Below are 18,960 nucleotides of genomic sequence, written 5' to 3' on the forward strand. Positions count from 1 at the left end.
GGGTCCCTGGGAGCTTGGGGCGCAGGCCGGCGCTCGGAGTGGGACTGGTGAGCCACAAGGCATGTGAGGTGCCCAACCAGTTTTCTGGAGCAGGGGTTTAGAGCAGCGACCCCTGGGAGCTGCCTGTGCTGCTGACCCTCTACCACTGACTGCCCCAGAGGGGACTCAGTCCTGTCCCTTATTCTCTAGCTGATTGTCATCAGATGGAGTCCCTGAGCTTTGTGCTTGGGTCATGCTGATTGCTGGAGGAGCCAAATAAGTTGGTTGTGCTTGCTTTTTGTTTGCCACACAGGGTAACCCTTCAGCCTTTTTGCAGGGTTGGGGTTTGATACAATTTGATTGCTGCAGACCAGAAGAGCTTAACCTGTTGCAGTCTGTTGCTTATTGGGAAGCCTGTTGGAGCTGCTGGGAATGACTGCCTTGCTTCCTTGCTGTAGCATCTCAGCAGTGGCTGAAAGCTGCCAGTTACCCCACCTGTGGTTCTTGAGTCAAGGGTTGGCTAATGCATTCTGGTTTGTTTTGCCATTTAAGTTCACTTTTAAATAACCATTCCTATTATTCTTGTTTTGTAAATAACGTGTAAATAGTTAAAGCAGTTAAGTGTTGGACCTTCTTGGGACTGCGGGCTGCTCTGTGGGGAACAGGGGCTGGCTGGAAAGTAAATTGGTGCTGGCCAGAAGCCCTGCCCCACTCTCACCACACCATCCCTGATATTGTGCAGAGGTGGCAACTATTGGGCCACCACCCGGGTTACAGTAGTGACATCTGAAAGATTTTATTTAAGCCAGATTGTGTGATGGCTGGTTCATGTCTATTTAAAATATACATGTTATCACATACATCATGCACTCTTCTCCCCCAAATTGAGCTGCGTGTGCTAATGAGGGAAGCAGATTTTCTGATTGGGTTCGAAGCACTCTGCTATGATTCCTGATCCAGAGTCCAACAGGTGAGGGACTTGGTTGACTTAGAGCAGGCTTGTCCAACATATGGCCCGCAGGCCACCATGCGGCCTGCCAAGCCATTTTCTGAGGCCAGAGGTCCTGCGACGGGAAATGAAAGTAAACACTGTTTACTTTCATTCCCACCCCTTGTCCCTCCCCCAACCCCTCAGCAGATTCCTAATGGCTGCTTAAGGGCTGGGGAAGGGACAAGGTTCCCACGTGCACCGCATCAGCTTGATGTTGCCGACGCGGTGAATGTGGGAAGAGGAGTAGCCGTGTGCCTCTCGGGACAGGATGAGCCCAACTGGAGCAGCAGGGGCTCAGCTGCACTTTCCCCCTACCTGCACTGGTCAGTCCCGAGCGGCACACGGCTCCGCCGCCGCCTCTGCTGGCTGGTGCCGACCCAGGCGGGTCTGTCCGATCCGGAGCAGCATGCAGCTGAAACCGGATTCCCACATGCTGCTGGGGATGGGAGGAGCCCGGCCGGGCACCGGCCAGCAGAAGCAGTGGTGGAGCCGTGTGCCACTTGGGACTGACCGGTGCAGGTAGGCGGAAAATGCAGCTCAGCCCCTGCCGCTCTGGCTGGGCTTGTCCCATCCTGAGTGGCACATGGCTCCACCACCACTTCTGCTGGCCAGTGCAGACCCTGCCGGGCTTCTCCCATCCCCAGCAGCTCATGGGAAGCCGGCTTCAGCCGCATAATGCTCTGGATGGGACAGACTCAGCTGGGTCAGCACTGGGCAGGAAAAGTGGCATGTAGCTGAAGCTGGCTTCCCACATGCTGCTGGGGACGGGAGGAGTCCGGCCGGATCTGCACCAGCCAGTAGATTGGTATAACGTGACAAGCCTATGGCTGGGGAGGGGCCCTAGATCTGAGACCTGATGTAGGCTATGGCACAGAGACTCACTCTGGAACAACATGCTAATAAACTTGTGTCTGTACCTGCCAGGAACCCAAGTAGCAGGTGGTTGATACCTGGTAAGCTCATGTGAGTAAAGACTGCTTATTGCTTCCTGTGTGGCCTTCAAAATGTTTTTATCCTACTAAAATATGCCATACTTTGTGAGAGTCATTGCCTCTGTATGAGAAAGCAGAATCATAGCCACTGAACTAAATTCATGCCCCGTGGGAATAATCACAATTCAGCAAAATGGGCGGGAAGGAAAAGCCAGTGTTCTAAGTGTGCACCCTAAAAGAGGCCATGAAAGAGTCAGAAGCACAACCTTAAAACCAGGACAGCTATCCGATGATGGCAGTCCAGTAGGCATGATGGGAATCCTCTACTCTCATGAGATTTAGGAAAGCAAGAAGACATGAGAGCAACATGTAGGCAGAGACAGTGCAGGGCCTTGGAGCCATGTTAAGTGAGGACAACTGTGTTCCCACTCTGGTCAGTGACTAATTGTGGGTACATCTTCACTAGCTTCAAGCCACTCAAACCTGCTGCCAAAAAATAAGCCCTTCCTACCCACTTATACTTTACCTGCTCTGACCTGGAAATGAGGCAGTGAGGGCCCTTCTAGGGTGGTTCAAGGACAGTAGAAGCAGATCACACACAGAGAGTGAGAGATGTTCCCAGAATGTCCTCACCACCACATTTCTTCTGAAAAGCAGGGATGTCCTGAGGTTCATTTAATGTTTGTAAAATGCTTGGAGAGCCCCACATAGATGCACTGCATAGAAATGCAAAATATATTTTGACTTATTTGGTTGGCACCTTGGGCTGAGATTTTTCAAAGCTGAGTCAAAAGGCCAATTTCCATTAAAATGAATGGGATTTAGAGGGCTCTAAATCTTTTATGACAACTTTTTAACATGCCTATCTACCCCTCTTTGCAAATCTCGGACATGGTTTGGAAGCTCAGACAAAGAACATAAAAGCATAAAAAGTGCTGTGCTTGGTCAGCCCAATGGTCCATCAGCTCAGTATCCTGTCCCGAACAGTGGCAGAGGTAGATGCTTTAGAGGGAGAGTTTTGAACTGGTTAGACCCATTTCATTGTCACTTCCTGCAACTTCATTGGTATCAAAGGTCACGTGACATCACTTCCTGATGTGATACCACTTCCGGTGAGGTCTTTGAATATGGCTCACCGGCCCACTGGGTGATAAAAAGTTTGTGATCCAGCCCCACATTCAAAAAGGTTGGACACCCCTGACTTAAAGAAAGGTTAATTTTTCTTCACTCCATAGGTGTTAACAAACATCTCTCCTTTTTAATGGCCTTGTCATTCGACTAATCAAACTAACCCTTCTTAGGGCAATTTTGCTGCCTGTTAATTGCTCCTGGTTGCTCTTTGCCTATTTCACAGCCCTGGAGAGTCTTCAGCTCTATTCAAAATCATAGATCAACCCATGAAAACCAGGCTTTAAGAGCAGCCAGGGGTTCAGCATTACTTAAACAGGAAAGGGAGGGTGAATCACCTGAAGATCAGGCTCTGTCCCTGCTCTATGCAACCATAATTCTGGAGAAATATTTCATGTATTTATTCTGCCTTTCAAAAACAAATTTGTGTTACATTCGGGTGGTGTATTATATGCAAGAACATATGGAAAGGCAGATTCTTCTGGTGCTGTTCAGAAAGTGTTTTGTGAAAATAAGTAACAGCTTGGGACACCAAAATGGAATCTAAGACTAGTAGAAGGCTGTGCATGTTCTCTTTTATTGTTGGTAAATCCTTCATCCAGTACCCAAACTACATAAATCTCTGCTCACCCAAAAAACTAAAACCAAAAATACGAAAAAAACCCTATTTAGCTGTGTTTGACAAGATTCACTGAAGTGAACATTAGTGGAAGCTGTGGGTGTTCAGCATCTCTGCAAATTAGATCATTTTTATTTGGGTTACAAATGTAGTTGCAGGTATCCAAGTTAGCAAATTTTGCTCATGGGGATTTGCCAGAGACCAAAGAGCAAGTCAACAAAACCGATGGGATTAGAAGATAAGAGTTCCTGATTCTTGTCCCTCTGTTTAATTCACAAGTCTGCATTCTGGCTGAATTGAATATATAATTTTCTACTCATGAGGATGCTCTCATTTTCACTTGCATATATACATCAATGAGGGGGAAGATTCTTGAATCAGTATCCCAGCCTGACTAACCCTTTGGAAATGTAAGAATGTCTCAAAATAAAATATTCCTTTTATCAATTAGTTCAGTGTTTCCCAACATTTTCCAGCCCAAGGTACACTTGCATTAATAAAATGTTTTCCATGGCACACTTGTTACAGATTTTCAGATGTGGTGTATGGTTGCTGGCATGAGAGGGTAGGCAAGGAGTCCAGAGCACAGATGATATTTGCTGTGGCACACCAGTTGAAAAGCAATGAATTGGGGTTTTTTTAATAACCCAGAGAAATAAAGAACACTTTTGTGATTTTGTATAGGACAAATCAGTATGGCTGCACAACACTGACTTTCTTTCCCTACTGTATATGTCCAACATATTAAATATAAGTTTGTACATAAATAATGAGCATGATCTAAAATTAGTTGTTGTTAAAGGATAGCAACTTAATTTACACAAAATAACCAGACCAAATTTGGACCAGAATGCAGAATACCTGAATCCACTAAAGAGTTTAAAAAATGGCACTTTGATTAACATGATTAACTTTTTTCTTCTTCTTTTTTTTTTTTTTTTTTTTGAACATCCAATCTTTCACCTCCAGGCTTTCAACCTGAAGAAATTTAGGGACAGGACAATTTGCTGGCTCATTGTCTCTGATCCGGGGGTAACAGTTACTGATTTCTAATTACTCCCCAAAAACCCAGTTCTGTATACAATTCTGTCTTTGAGAAAAACATATTTATTTACATCTCAAATGACTTGACTTTAATGGGAAAACAGCAGTTGTTAAAAAATAAAAGTGAAACAATAGGCAAATGTTAATTGTATGAATAAAAAGATGAACAATTGAGGGCATCTGTGCTCTAATTAATCTGTAAATTGGAAATAATAATACTTACATCCTTCATAACTCACTTGGAGTTCTAGAATAAAAAGGAATACAATAGGAGCTAAGTAGTTAGGGAAAAGCCTACTGGAAGAAAACCTACAATCTGAAGATTCTTGGACTATTATTTGTTTCTGAACACAGCTCTGCTGGATTGAATGAGCTTATTATTTGATTTTTTGGAAGCTAAGTAATACTGGCCCTCACTACTGCCAGCCACCTTGGAATCCCAAGTGCTGTTGAGTGTAGTCAAACATGCTATGTCACAGTGTGTTAAGATGGCAATCCTATTCCAGGTGCAGTGTGAATGTGCAAGCATCCATTAGGCTCCTGAGCATGCTCAGTAGCTGCATTCTAGGTTGGCAGGTATAAAGTGCCACACACTTGCCCAAGTAGAAGGCAGGGTAGGATAGTACTTTAGAGGTCTGGTTCAGAAAGGTATATGTTTTCATAAATAAGAGCCTACTTTGTCAGATACTATGATGTAGGCTGTTGCCTATGGAAGCTTACAGGCTGTAGGGGACCTGCCCAGGCAAGAGGGAAAGAGAAGCACAAAGCACAAGTGAGAGAAAGCATTTTCAAAAAAGGTTTGATAGGAAGGAGGGAGAGGCTGAGCTTTAGCTGCTTTATGCAGGACCCCTGGGCTAAAACCCAAAGGATTAGGTGGGCCTACATTCCCTACCAACACCCAGCAGGGAGGTTACTGAAAAGAGAGAAACTATCTGAGAGAGGGGAGTTTAGTAGAGGCTGAGCTGGAATGAATGACACCTGAGCCACCAGGCAGAGAATGGCAATGAATAGCAGAGATGGGGTGAAATGAGCTTGCCTCATAATGTGAGAAGACCAAACAGGGACACTATATTGGTTTATTGTGATGAAGTCCACAGATAGCTTGTGGGTTGGGATGAGGTTTTAGGTGGGATATTCCATGGCTCGATGCAGTACATTAAACTGGGGAATCCTTAGGATGATATTTGTGGCAAGTGCTCTCTCTCACCTAGCATACAGCTGCTGTCTGAGGCAGTGACATGAGCACAATGCTCTGCATAAGTAACCACAGAACTATTAAAAACATGCTCTAATGGACAGCACCTCTGTTCAAAAGTTGTGGAAGTACAACAGACAAACATGAGGTTAAAACAGTGCAGTGCAAGAGTAGAGAGAAGACAGACAAGCTTGAGCCCAGACAGAACTTCAGATAGTGCTGGAGGACCAGATTAGCCTGCAGTCTCCCTACATCAGGGGCGAGCAAATATTTTGGGTGGAGGGCCGCTTAATGAGTTTGGACAGCTGCATGAGTAGCCCCGCCCTTTGACAGTTGCCCTGCCCTCTGTTTGCCGTCTTGGGACCAGAAGGCCCACCAGTAACCACTGACCTTTGCCACCTGAAGTCCGTCCCCTTTCCCCCCCAGAAATACTCCTTTTGAGAAGGGGGGTTGTCATCTTGTGTGGGGTGGATGTATGGTGGGGTGTGGGGGGATGTGGGGGAGTGTATGATGGGGTGTGTGTGGGGGATTATGAGGGGGTGTGGCTGTGTGTGTGGGGTGCATGGGGTATGTTGGGGTGTATATGTGGGGGGTGTGGGGACAGGGTGGTGGTATGTGGCATTTGCGGGGTAGGAGGGGGTTGTGGGGGCCCCCTACTCTCCCTCCATGGTGCAGCAGCAGGCGGGGTGCTCAGAGCACTGATTTCCCATGGCACACAGCTCCGGCCAGCACTGCACATCGCAGTGAGGAGTGCAGCCCCCACCAGGCTGTCTCTATTGTTGGTGCTCCCTGCCGCGCATGTGCAGCCCCCGCACTCGCGCCACAGGAGGGAAGCCTTATGCACTGGAACCAGCTGCCTTCCCCACCCCCTGTGGGGCTTCCTCTTGTGCCACGAGTGCAGGGGCTGCATGTGTGGGCAGGGAGCGCCAGCGATAGAGAAGGTCTGGCAGGGGCTGTGCTCCTTGCCACAATGTGCAGCACTGGCTGAAGTGTGCACAGCCAGACGCCAGTACCTGCACCCAGCACAAGCACCCCGAGCGCCCCTGCCTGCTGCTGCTGCTGCTGCTGCTGCTGCTTGCCAGGGCTGTGCACCATGGGAGATCACAAGCAGCACAGAGCCCCCAATTTCCCCAGGCTCATGACTGCCTGTTAAAGGGATGGAGTTTTACAGTGCCTCAGCTGCTCCATTCCCTGGTAATTGCAGACACAAGTGATAACTGTTCTTATGTGGGGATCATCCCCACCCCCACCCCCCCAGCGGGATGCCAGGGAAGTTGAACAGGTCCCCTGGTGGCATAATAGGGTATGTGTGTATACGTGGGTGCTTCTCTCCCACCCTCATGGGTGAAAGGGCTGGGCAGGGTACAATTCGTTGGTGGGTGCCACAGGCTGGATTAAAGTGCCCAGCAGGCCGGATCTGGCCTGTGGACCATATTTTGCCTGCCCCTGTGCTATATCTTATTTACTGTATGTTAACTGTCCCTGTGTCCACACTTAACCTGTGGTAAATAAGAGCTAAATCAGGGAACTTAACCTAGGAAAAAAAAAGGATAAATTGCCCTAGTTAAACTTTCACTTACTATGGAGAAGAAGTGGACTCCATGAAGAGTGACCATGGAGCAGCTGAGGCAACGGAAGTTTCTCTCAAGTTAACTGTGGGCACAGAGACTGTTTATGTGCCTCCTTTCACTTACTGTAGGGTAAGAGCAGTCACAGAGGCAGTTACTGCAGAACAGCTGTACTGCAGGACAGTTGCGAGCAGAACAACAATTATCATGCGTGTCTGCAATTACCAGGGAATGGAGCAGCTGAGGTACTGTAAAACTCTACCCCTTTAACAGGTAATTGTGAGCCTGGGGAAATTAAGGGCTCTGTGCCGCTTGTGATCCCATTTGTTACTACTGTATTCCCTAATTTGGGAACCAATGCCTTAGTATCTTTCCATGGGACACCTAATTAGCCCAAAGTGTTTCAAAACATAAGTTGGAGGAAGTAGTCACTTGGATGCTGTATAGCATGCCCACTAGTTTGAATGCTTCAGAAGCAGGTAGGCTGAGGGGTTTCGTATGGAGAATGGATGCTTAAGGAATATACTTAGAAACATTTAAGGGTCTCTTTTGGGAGTTCCCAAATTAATCCCTTAGCAATAATCTTTTTTATTTTTCCCTGTTCAAGTATTTTGTGGTTGGCAAGAATAAGAAATGCCTGAAGGATTTTTCTTATCTCCATTTCCAGTCTCTTCCACAAAACCCATGGCTATAAATCTTACAGCTTGTCTTGGATCAGAATGCAGATGGAATCTCTAAAGCAGTGATCCTTAACCTGGGCTGCTGAGAGAGATTTTTAAGTGTGCCATGGGATGCTGCATAATATTAGCATTGTTAAGCGGGCAAAACCCTACATATGATTCAAAAGACAAACACAGAGATTTCAAACAGGAATCCACAGTGTCAAAAACATTCCAATCTGTTGTGGTCTTTCTGAGTTCTTTGCAACAGAAGAATTGCTGTATTATTTTTTTGTGGTCAAGAACCAAATGAAAACTAAAAACTACCATTTTTCAAGGGGTGCCTTCAGTCTAAAAAGGTTGAGATGCACTGCCCTAAAGAAGGGATACCAGAGATGCATTCTAAATAGGACTTAATCTAGACAACAAGGGTGCTTGTACAAGTGACAGTGTCACAGTGATGTGATGAAAATTTCCCTTTGTGTTGCTTAATGGTGTCACATATTACATGTATGCACATTTGGAGCAGGGGGATGTTAAATGAGTTTGCATCATTGCAAACTAAACTACATCCCGCTGTAGTTTACTTTGCAATGTTGTAACTTCGAACATAGCAGCCATTAGTCAGCTCACCCCCTGGCTGTGGGGGAGCCGTGGGCAGGTTCTGCAAAAAAAAAAAAAAAAGGATTGGGCCCTTCACTATTTCTGCCTTTAAAAGGCTCCTGTGGCTGACAGGATGCCTGGGGCTGCCTGGGAATGGGTTGGCTTGCCCCTGAGACAGTGTGGAGAGCAGGAGGGCAGCTGAGTGTATTGGTGTCTGGAGAAGGTGACAGGGATGGTGCATGGGGAGCTGGAAGCCTGGGTGGGCTTGGGAAAGCTAGCAACCTGCCTGGGAGGCCCTGTGCACCATCCCTGCCTCCTTCTCCGGCTGCCAGCACACCCAGCTGCCTCCCTGCACTGGCCCAGGGGCAAGTCAGCCCACTCCCGGCAGTCCCAGACGTCCTACTGGGCATAGGAGTCTGCTGGAGGCAGAAGCGGTGAAGGGCCAGATCTTTTTTTTCTGCAGAGCCTGCCTGTCTCCTCCCACAGCTGTGGGGTGGTGAGCTGACAGATTAATGACCCCTTGGCCATGAGAGAGGCAGGCAGTCTCCGCCAAAAAAAAAAAAAAAAAAAAAAAAAAAAAAAAAAAAAAGATCGGGCCCCTTACCACTTCTGTCACAGGACAATAGCATATACACAGTGATGGAAAAATAAAACCCACCATTTCAATTAAAAATTTGCCATTTCAATTGAGGAGGTATAGAATGCAACCCTAAGGACTAAAACCCTGTCACATGTAAAAGTGCCCCAAGACAAAGTCATAGCTGAAGGAGCTAAAACAGGTAGGCTCTAGAGATGAAAGATGACAGTAACTAATTTTTAACAATCATTATCTAAAGAAGGCTAACAATGTTTGAAGCAGGCTCAGTTGCTAACTGCAAGTGCCTCACTTAACTTTCAATGCTAAACAAAACATATAACCATGATGCAGGCCAACTGTTGCCTTGCCAACCATGTGGCTTTTGGAGCACATATTGATTCTGCAGTGGCTGTAAACAGGAAGGGGACTCCAGTGTAATTACCAGGGGATGAGGATTCTCTCATACTTGCCACTTCTTTCCAATGCAATTACACCTGAACATAAAGTCAATGACAGTATCAAATGGTGTGGAAACAGAAAAGAAGAGTTGTGTTCACTGGAGTGGTTCTTGGATCCATCCCTCAGAAGAGCTCCAAAGCCCAGGCTGAGCAGTGACATCTTATCATGCAAAATGCAGTGCATTACATTAAATAGACATTCTCAGGGCACGTGGAGTAACTGAGGTAATGCTGATCTCCCCACAGGCACATTCTTTGACACCTACTATATTACAAGTTAGAAACCAGAGCATCAAAGCTATGCTGTCAACATATTCAAAGACAGAGTTTTCTTCTTCATGTGCCAGGCTCTAAAATCTTTTTGCAGTAAAACCAAATGAATGTGCCACAATCTAAGTAAAATTCTTATTTGACGGCATTACACAGACACATTATAACGCCTCTGGGCTTCAGTCATCTCAGACTATTTTATTGAGTGTCATGTACCTGATCATTTAGGCTAGCTCCGATGACAAATTATCCCCAGTGAAAAGACTAACTTCCAATACAGCACATACAATTAACATATGCCAAGTCAAACAAAGGAAGATAAAATGACTATACTAGTCTCGTTTTCCAAACAGACAATGGCAAATGTTCAAAAGACCATAAAAAGAATATTTCTTATAATTTTAATCACAACATGAAAGACTGCCATATGTTCATCATTTGTCCCAGCTGTGCATGACAGAGGACATATTATTAAACTTTCTTTAGTAGGAGGCAAAAAGATATAATACAGAAACAGTACATTTAAAAAATATGAAAAGCCAGCTGTGATTCCAAAATGGCCAAGTTTCTTTTTAGAAAGCTTAACACACTTCCAAGCTCAGCATTAAGCAGTATTTTAACATAGAATCCTTTATTCAAGTACACGTAACCTTCCATGTCTGATTCACTAATTAGTTGCTCAAGGCTTTTGCTTGTGTTTAAGTATCAAACTACTTTTGTACCTCTGGGATCATTGAGAGGGCTGCTGTGGCCCTTGGCTGCAGAGCAACCTTAGAGGTCTCAATGAGCATGGGGTGGGGGGTCAAACTCATCCCAGTCCCCCAGGCCAAATCTGGACCAAGGAGTGGTGGGAGTTTTTGCAGCTATTGCTCACCCCTCTGCCTCCAATGGGGCTCCATAGCTGGGAATTCAGCAGCAGGCTCTGTCCCTACTTGCCCACCCCTGAATTCTCACTACCTGTAGGAGCTTATTGGGCTGAATGAATGGCTCTGCAAGCTGGATCTTTGACACCCCTGCTCTAGCACATCCCCTTTTTCTGTCCTCAGATATGCTGACTCTGACATCTTATTTCTCTGAGTTTAGGAGCAGGACTGAAGAAAGGGTTGCTCCAACAGCTGTAGAGTGGTGCTGGAAGCTCCCTTACAGCAACAGATTGTGGCTGAAACGTTAATGACAACCAATACAAATGCAGAAGAAAGCTGGCAAAAGCAATGGACAAATGTGGAAATAAAAATAAAGCTCCTTTTAGTTTCCCTGCAGCTGAGGTTCCAGGTTTCTCTCTTCCACAGAAGCAGTGGGCGATCATTAATCATATCAGAGTATCAAACAGTAGATGTGCAAACCTGATGTTTAAGTGTTGACTTAAAGCAACTCTAGAATATGAATGTATCAAACTTCAGACAATTGAACATCTAGTAAATGGGTGTTCAATATGTTTCTTTCCTGAATAAAATGAGGATTAACAAAATTTGTACAGCCCTCTTGACTGGTTATCAAAACTCAGCCTTAAACTGCATACACTCAACAGATTTACTCCAAGATAATGCATCCCAGATTTTACTCGGGAATACATTTATTCCATTATAAATTGTGGACACATGACCAGAACCCCCCGAGGTGCCTGCCTGTAGTAGGCATTATTACAACGCCTGGCCACTAGGTGGCATAAGCCAGTTTGCATTGAGCAAAAGGCTCCCCTAGGATGAAACTAGGGGTGTTTGTAGATGACACTTTAAAGTGGGTTAAATGCCTTTTTCACTGTTTTAATGGCATTGCTGTTTGCACATTTGGTGGCATACTGCACCTTAAATAACTTTGGGACACAGGAAATAATTTTGGGGTGCTGCAAAGTAAAACACCTCCAAGGAGTTTTAGTTTCCTACCCTACAGCTGCGGAGGGAAGCACTCGGCTCCATGTGGCTTAGAGGCTGTGCAGGCAGACCGTACCGGCAGCCCGGCAGCAGACCATGCAGGCAGGCTCCACAGAAGGGGAAAAAAAAAAAAAAAGCAGGGAGCCTGATCTCCTTCCCCAGAGCCTGCTTTCCTGCCTGAGCTGTGCAGGGCCCTGGTTTTCCCTTCCTGGCTGCAGTGCCCCCTGGGACTGCCCAAGCTGGGTGCCTATGCGCAGGTATCGCCTAAGGGGAGGCTGCCACTGCTGCGAAGAGAAGCACCAATCCCCCTCCCCCATAGCTCAGGGACCAATCTGCCCACCAGCAGCTCGCCCTCCCCTCCCTGCCGCTGGAGAGGCAGGTAAGGATTAAACTTCGACACAGGTGTTCACAACACAGGGGTTTATTTCGCCTTAAATTGAAGCGGTGTTTTAAAAAAAACACCGCTTCAATTTAGGGAGAATTAAACCCCCGTGTCATGTACAAATGCCCAATGAGAGCAAACTCACAATACATCCTACCCAGTAAATTCCCACACAGTAAAAAGTCACTGCACATTTTTCAAGGCATAATTTTACCATGGACTTGAGTGATTTACTTTGTAGAACGGCTGTGTGTCATGTGTCTACTGCTCTACTTTCACTACATAGTAAAGTCAAGTTACTTAATTAAAGGGTGTGTGTCTGCACTCTCAAACTATCCCTTATTGCTATTCTCCATGGGGGAAAGTGAGAGAAAGGATATCCTCCAGAAGCCATGTCTCTTGGGAACTTATAGATACCTTAGTGCTATCACAAACCAGCCTCCATTGTAAAATAGAAATACTACTTTCCTATCTCATAAGCACGTCAGAAAGCTTGTTTAACATTTGCAAAGCTCTAGTTACGTGATAAATATCTGTGCATTTATTATTCTGTTGCCCTGTGGAGTCAGGCCAACCCTCAGGATCTCAATATCGCGCTGTTGACAGGAGGCCATAGTGTACAATTGCACATACACACACACAAAAATCAATCCGGTGCGCACACACACTCTAGGTGCATACACCTCCACCAGGCGCACACGCACACACGCACTACCAACTCAGGCACATACACATCCAAAATTACCAGCCGAGGCACATACACACCTATTACCAATTCAAGCTCATACACACTATACACACTGAAAATTAGACAACAATCAGTTGTCAATACCCACACACTCAGTACACATATATGGATCACTAATTTGTATATCATGCACACAATGACATATATATGTATATTCACTAGTTCGCACACAAACCACCCATTTACACATACATACAGGTGAGTTCCTAACTTGGATGGTACGGTGTGACTGTGTGTGTTTGGGGTACTGGGATACCTGGGGGAAGGTTAAGGTGAGAGAGAAAGTGTATGGAGTGAAAGTTGCCGGAACCGGGATTAGAACCGGTAGACAAGAGAGAAGCTGGTTGACGAACTGAGGCTTGGGATTACTTAAGGTCAAGTGGCTGCAGGGTTACTCAAGGTCACTGGGGCAAGGGGAAAAGCCCGGTGGCAAGGAGGAGACAGCCAGGAAAAACAGAGAGGCAGAAAGCTGGGACCTCGGGGCTGAAAACCGAGGCAGAAACCTGGGAGCTCGGGGCTGGAAACTGAGGCAGACAGCTGGGAGATCAGGAGGCAGATAAGTGGTGGCAAGGGGGAAACATTCAGGAAACCAACAAAAACCCAACTTGGGGTTTCAAAATAACAGGGTTATTAAACAGACAACACACTACACAGCACCATGAAGTTATTGGTTCCCACACACAAGCACTCACAGTGGCAGCAGGAGAAAGAGACTCGGTGGAAGGGCTGGAGTCCAGGCAGGGAAGAGAAACAGAGTCCAAGTCCTTGGTTGAAGGGAAGGTGGGGGTGATAGCTACCTATCCAGGCTGGAAAGGGGTCTTTGTCCAGCAGGTGCTGTCCCGAGGAGGGTCGCCAGCAGGACCTCTCGGTGGATAGGTGGTGTGGCATGGTGCTGTTTCAGATGGAGAGGTCGTCCCAAGGCGTCAGTTTTCACTACCCCTTTTTATGGGGCAGACTACCTCTTTTTTTCTCTGGGGAGGGCATATCCAGGCAATGTCAGTCCTGTTCCAGAGGGTTCCAGGTGTTCTTACTGAGCATGTGCAGCCTTGGCACAATGGTGGGTTGCCTCATCTTTTGTTTCTTGAATGCTGAGGGTGGTTCCAAGGGCTGGGTCGTTGGTCCAGGCATTGCTTTTGATGGTTCGGTCATTCAGAGGGAGCTATTTTTAGACTTACTGTCATTGTCTCTCAAGCACCCTCATTCACCCCCATTCATTCAGGAAGCAAGTTACATAGGAGGGGTAGGTATGAGTCATAGGTTACAACAGGGGTAGGCAACGTTTTTTGGCCAGAGTGCCGAAAAAAACACGTCTACCTTGCAAGGTGCCGGAGTACTGACATGTTGGAGCTTGGAGCAGATGTTTGCAGCCTCCTGGCTGCAGCCAGCCCATGGAGGCCAGTCTGCTTGCAGCAGGGCTTGCAGCCTCCCAGCTGCCTGCTGGGAGCAGCCTGGGCTCCGTGGCTCCCAGCTGCTTGGAGCCCGGGCTGGCGGTGGTGTGCTGAGCAAAATGGTTTTGCGAGCCATGCTCGGCACACGTGCCAGGAGTTGCTGACCCCTGGGTTACAACATACTTGCACAACAGGGCATGGGGACAAGATGGGAACAAAATGGGAACCTAACAGACAAAATGGATACTTGATATCACTCATGCCAACCCACATTGCAGGCCTAAATCATACAATGTTAATATGAAACAATAAAAATCAATGCATAAATGTTAGGAATACAATATAATACAATATAAAACAGTAAAAATCAATACAAATATAACAGAACACTATTTACAATATAAAAAAGGGGCTTATTACAATGTGGGAGCATAAGAACTTAGCTTACCTAGTACGTGTAATCACTTATAAGGGTTAGAGAGGGCAGAGAGAAAGTCAGAAATGGTTGAGGAAGGGGAGGGAATGCATTTAAAAAAAAGAGAGAGAAAAACTGGAGGTTTTGGTACAATTCTATTGACTGCATATTATGAAACAATGGTCAATCCATAGTTAAGGTTGGAGCTAGCTCAGTTTTTAGCCGCCTCCTCTATATTTTGTTTTGCTGATAAAAGACAAAATTTTAGGAAAAGAGAGATAGTTGTGACTCTGTAAGGCAAGGACTATACAAGAAAAGATACATATTCTCATTTAGCAATCCAAAAGAAAATATTTTTACATTTTCAATGTTTATAGGCTCCTTATGACTCTATTATTTCAAAACTACTTAATACAAGGTCTTCAATTTCATTTTACTTTAACGAGAAATGAGGAAGATCAGCAGCTTGCAAGATGTGTTCAAGATCTCACAAGATAGGACCTTAAGCTATTGCTTTTGGCAATTATCACAAGTTACTGGCTGCTTGACATAACTTTCAGTACTAGAAAATGGAAAAAAACACATATAGACAAAGACTGAAATGGAAATATTAACACATTAAGTGAATAATTCTTTTAATGTGTACTATAACATGTTTCCTTAGCCAGATGCTCACAAAATTGCTACCATTAATCAATACTACACTTTTATTAAGATGAGTTGAAAATATTCTGCAGAATTCATATGCTTCCAGCAGTACTATTCCTACCCAAAACTGTTTGCTTGATTAGTAAATAAATCATGTAGGCAGTAGGGAGTTGTTTCACTCTTTCCATACTTTATTACTTTATCATCTAATCCTAGTACATATTTACTGAACTGTAAAAGTATTATTCATTTGGTTGGTTTGTAGTCTGATCTCATTACTGTTATCATATTAATTCTGTAATTCATGGAATTTTAAAATATGCACAGGAACACACTTATACTGAATTAATCTATCGTGTAGCAATATTTTTGAGCATCTTTGTTGACCTCGCAACATACTTTTAAGTAACCAAACTGAAAAAAACAACCTTTGTACATTAACAATCAGCAGAATTATAATGCACCCTGAAATCTGTCCAGTATTATTGTCCCAGTCAGCTACAAGACTTTCATTCTGCCACCAGCACCGAATCTTTCAGTCAACAGTAATCATTTAGGGGAAATAACACCCACAAGAGCTCCCCAGGCTCAGAGGCCTCGGTCTCTATAGCAACGGCTCTCCTCCCCGTCTCTACGGCGACTCCTCCCGCCCCTTCCGGGCGGAAGTGGCCAGCCGGAAGTGGGCGGAGCGCAGCGCCCGGGGCAGGCAGGGCGGATGCGAGGCCGCGGGGGCAACAGCACGGGGGGCAGGGCCCGGCCGGAGCCCGCTAGGTAAGGGGGCGCGGCCGGGGCTCCTCTGCGCGTCTTCCCAGCCCGTCGCTTCCGGGCAGCGGCCCGCTGCGCCGCGGTGCCGGCTCCGCCGGGGAGCCCTGCCCCGGCATCGCGCGGCCCGCGGCTCCGCACCAGCTGCCTTGTGGGCCCCCGCCGCTGTCTCCCGCCGGCGCCGCTGTGGGAGGGGCGGGGAGCAGCGGTGCCGGCCCCCGGGGGAGGTGGCGGGAGGACTCCGCGGGGATGCCAGGCGCCGGCCGTGAAATTGTTGGCCGGCTTGTAGCTCGAGCTAGGTCAGGGCTCCGCACTGCCATAACATCCCAGCCCTGGAGCAGCTCCCTGCCCTGCTGCGTGCCCTCCCAATATTGCTGGGGCTGGTCTCCATGGAAACCTTGACCTGTGCTGTCATGGTGCTGCTGCTCCTGGGTCTCCATGGAAACCAGCTGCAGTGGTGTGAGTGAGAGCTGCTGGGAAATAAAGCCCACCATGGGCCTGATCCAGCTTGCAGGCCTCTAAGGTAACTTCATTCACCTTGTTCCATAGCAGTAACCACCTTTATTTCTGTTTTTGACTGGCTGCTGGTGTTTGTGGTCAGTGCCCATGTTTGATTTGCAAAGTGACTATGGTCTGTGGTAAGATTAATGTGCGGGACTTTTAACACGTTAGGGGAAGTCATGGGCCAGGCCCACCACGGAAACTATAACCCCCCTTTGGTATTGAGGGGTCACTAGTGATCTGTTACAGATTTCTTTGGGCAAATATTAACGAAAACAGGGACAGGAGTGGAGGTCAGAGGTCTGTAACAAAAGTACCATGTGGGAACACCAAGCAGAGCACACCAGACAGCGCCCACTGGCCCTCAAATGAATCCAAGGAGGCAGCAAAGACTATGTGCCACTCACGGGACTGGTGACACACGCACATCTCTTGCAGGGAGAAAAAATGCCCTTACAAATAAAAAGATGTCATGTAATTGGCCTTAAAGCCTCCCGCTTTCATAATTGTAATACTTGTTTAACTCTCTTTTTTTGGATTGACTTCCCCTCCCCCCGTTCCCTCTGGCTTTCAGTACCTCAGTTGTGACCATTCAAATACGACTTTTTTGCAGACAGCCCCAAGTTTCCTGAATATTTAATCTGCTACTTGGACATCTGGTCTCACTACAATGGTAAGAGACGGTTCAAGTCATGTATTGTTTTGCCTGTAGACTGTTTGATGTATGAGAGACAAAAACAAAAAAATTCTTTGTTTCTGACATCTTCAGAAGTTTGGTTTTTTTTAAACACTTCTTGTTGTTGTTGTCTTCCATGGGGGGGGGGGAGGGAGGTGGGCAGATACTTTTGGAGTTTGTCCTAGAATTGATATTCACAAGGTAGTATGAACAGAACACAAGAAGAACACAAACTTGCCTGTATTCTATCTTCGACAGTGGCAAGCAGAAAGTGACTCAGAGGAATGAGTAAATTCTACACATCCAATGGAGCCCTTACATGTCCGGAGGGTTCTTCTTGATGGGTGGCTGTGACTGCCCACTGCTGCCCCCTTTTCCAAGTAGGGTGCATGCAAATCATGTCTTCCCCTCTCTCCCAGTTTTCTTACATGACTTACCCACCATTCACATTAAATCACTGGGCAGGTTCCTGGGGTAGAGAGCCTTGTTTACCAGGACACTGCACCTCTCACAACCAAAACTCTTTGGGGTGTCTTAGCCTGCAGTCCCCTACAGCTAGTTCTTCCCTTTTGCGGTGTCCTTTAAGGTTTGCTACATGGTGTCGCAAAACTCATTCCTAGCACTAGTCTCTCCTTTAATCCTTCAGATAAACTTGAACTAGTCCCAGCCTTTCTTCTGGCATGCTTGGGCCTAGTTCATGCATCTCTTCTTCCACCCTTTCCCCAAGCCTACTCACTGTGTCCGGTACTTTGGCCTGGTTTTCTGTTACAGGGCTACTGTTCTCTACCACTGCAGCACTGTTTACACTGCTTTCCCTTTACAGCCTTTCATTTTTATCCTTTAAGGGAAAGGCCTCCCAGTCTGTTTTATCCCTCTAAAGAGACCTTCCATTTCTTCCTTAAAGTGAGGACTGAAGAGGGCCCTGTTGCAGTGGGCTACATCTAAAAGCACATGGGTTCATATTGCTTGTGGTCTTATCTCAAAAATATAAATTCTTATGATTAGTCATGCTGGCTCTGTTGAATTCTGTTCAAGTCTACCTTAGTTTAAAAAAATGTTTTTTTCATACCAATGGGTTCTGCAGGCTAATGGCACAGCATTGACTTGAAAGTCAGTTTCTTATCTAAAAGCTTTAACACTTATTATTGCACGTAATTACAAATGTTACTTTAGGTGAAAGATTAAGGACAGGAAGAAGTAACTTATCTCCTTCTGTGTATTGTATAACTCTCTTGCCATAATCAATTTCTCTTCCTGTATCCTGCCACAAGGTGTAGTTGGTCTCCAGGTAGTTGTGCAGTTAATCAGTTAATTGTGAATTACCTGTAACATGTAGAAGGAACCTAGTTGATAATGAGGAAACTGCAACTTTAGAGATGAGATTTATCAAGAGACAATAGGAGTCTATTTAGAACTTTTATGATTATTGACAGAGGAAGAAAGTCTTTTTCATTAATTTTAGTGGGAGTTACGGCCCTTGGTGTTTTGCTTCTGTGGAACCCCAATCCTTAGCAGCCTAAGACTTCATTCTTCATTCTTGAGTCTC

General features: G+C 46.0%; 1 protein-coding gene across 13 annotated transcripts in view; it reads left to right on the forward strand.

Annotated features, from left to right (window-relative positions):
* The first annotated feature begins 16,139 nt into the window (after positions 1–16,139).
* SUPT20H (SPT20 homolog, SAGA complex component) overlaps positions 16,140–18,960 on the forward strand; it is a 64,753-nt gene continuing 61,932 nt past the window's right edge. For 12 of the 13 annotated variants that reach the window (XM_059714649.1, XM_059714674.1, XM_019498239.2 and 9 more), the window contains exons 1-2: positions 16,140–16,246; positions 17,352–17,411. In XM_059714649.1, the coding sequence (XP_059570632.1) occupies positions 17,409–17,411 (3 nt within the window). In that variant the 5' untranslated portion in view covers positions 16,140–16,246; positions 17,352–17,408. Of the gene's footprint in view, positions 16,247–16,662; positions 16,761–17,351; positions 17,412–18,960 lie in introns of those variants that run through there. The other variant, XM_059714560.1, reaches the window with a different exon arrangement.

Source organism: Alligator mississippiensis, chromosome 1, assembly GCF_030867095.1.
Source record: "Alligator mississippiensis isolate rAllMis1 chromosome 1, rAllMis1, whole genome shotgun sequence".
Lineage (NCBI taxonomy): Eukaryota > Metazoa > Chordata > Crocodylia > Alligatoridae > Alligator > Alligator mississippiensis.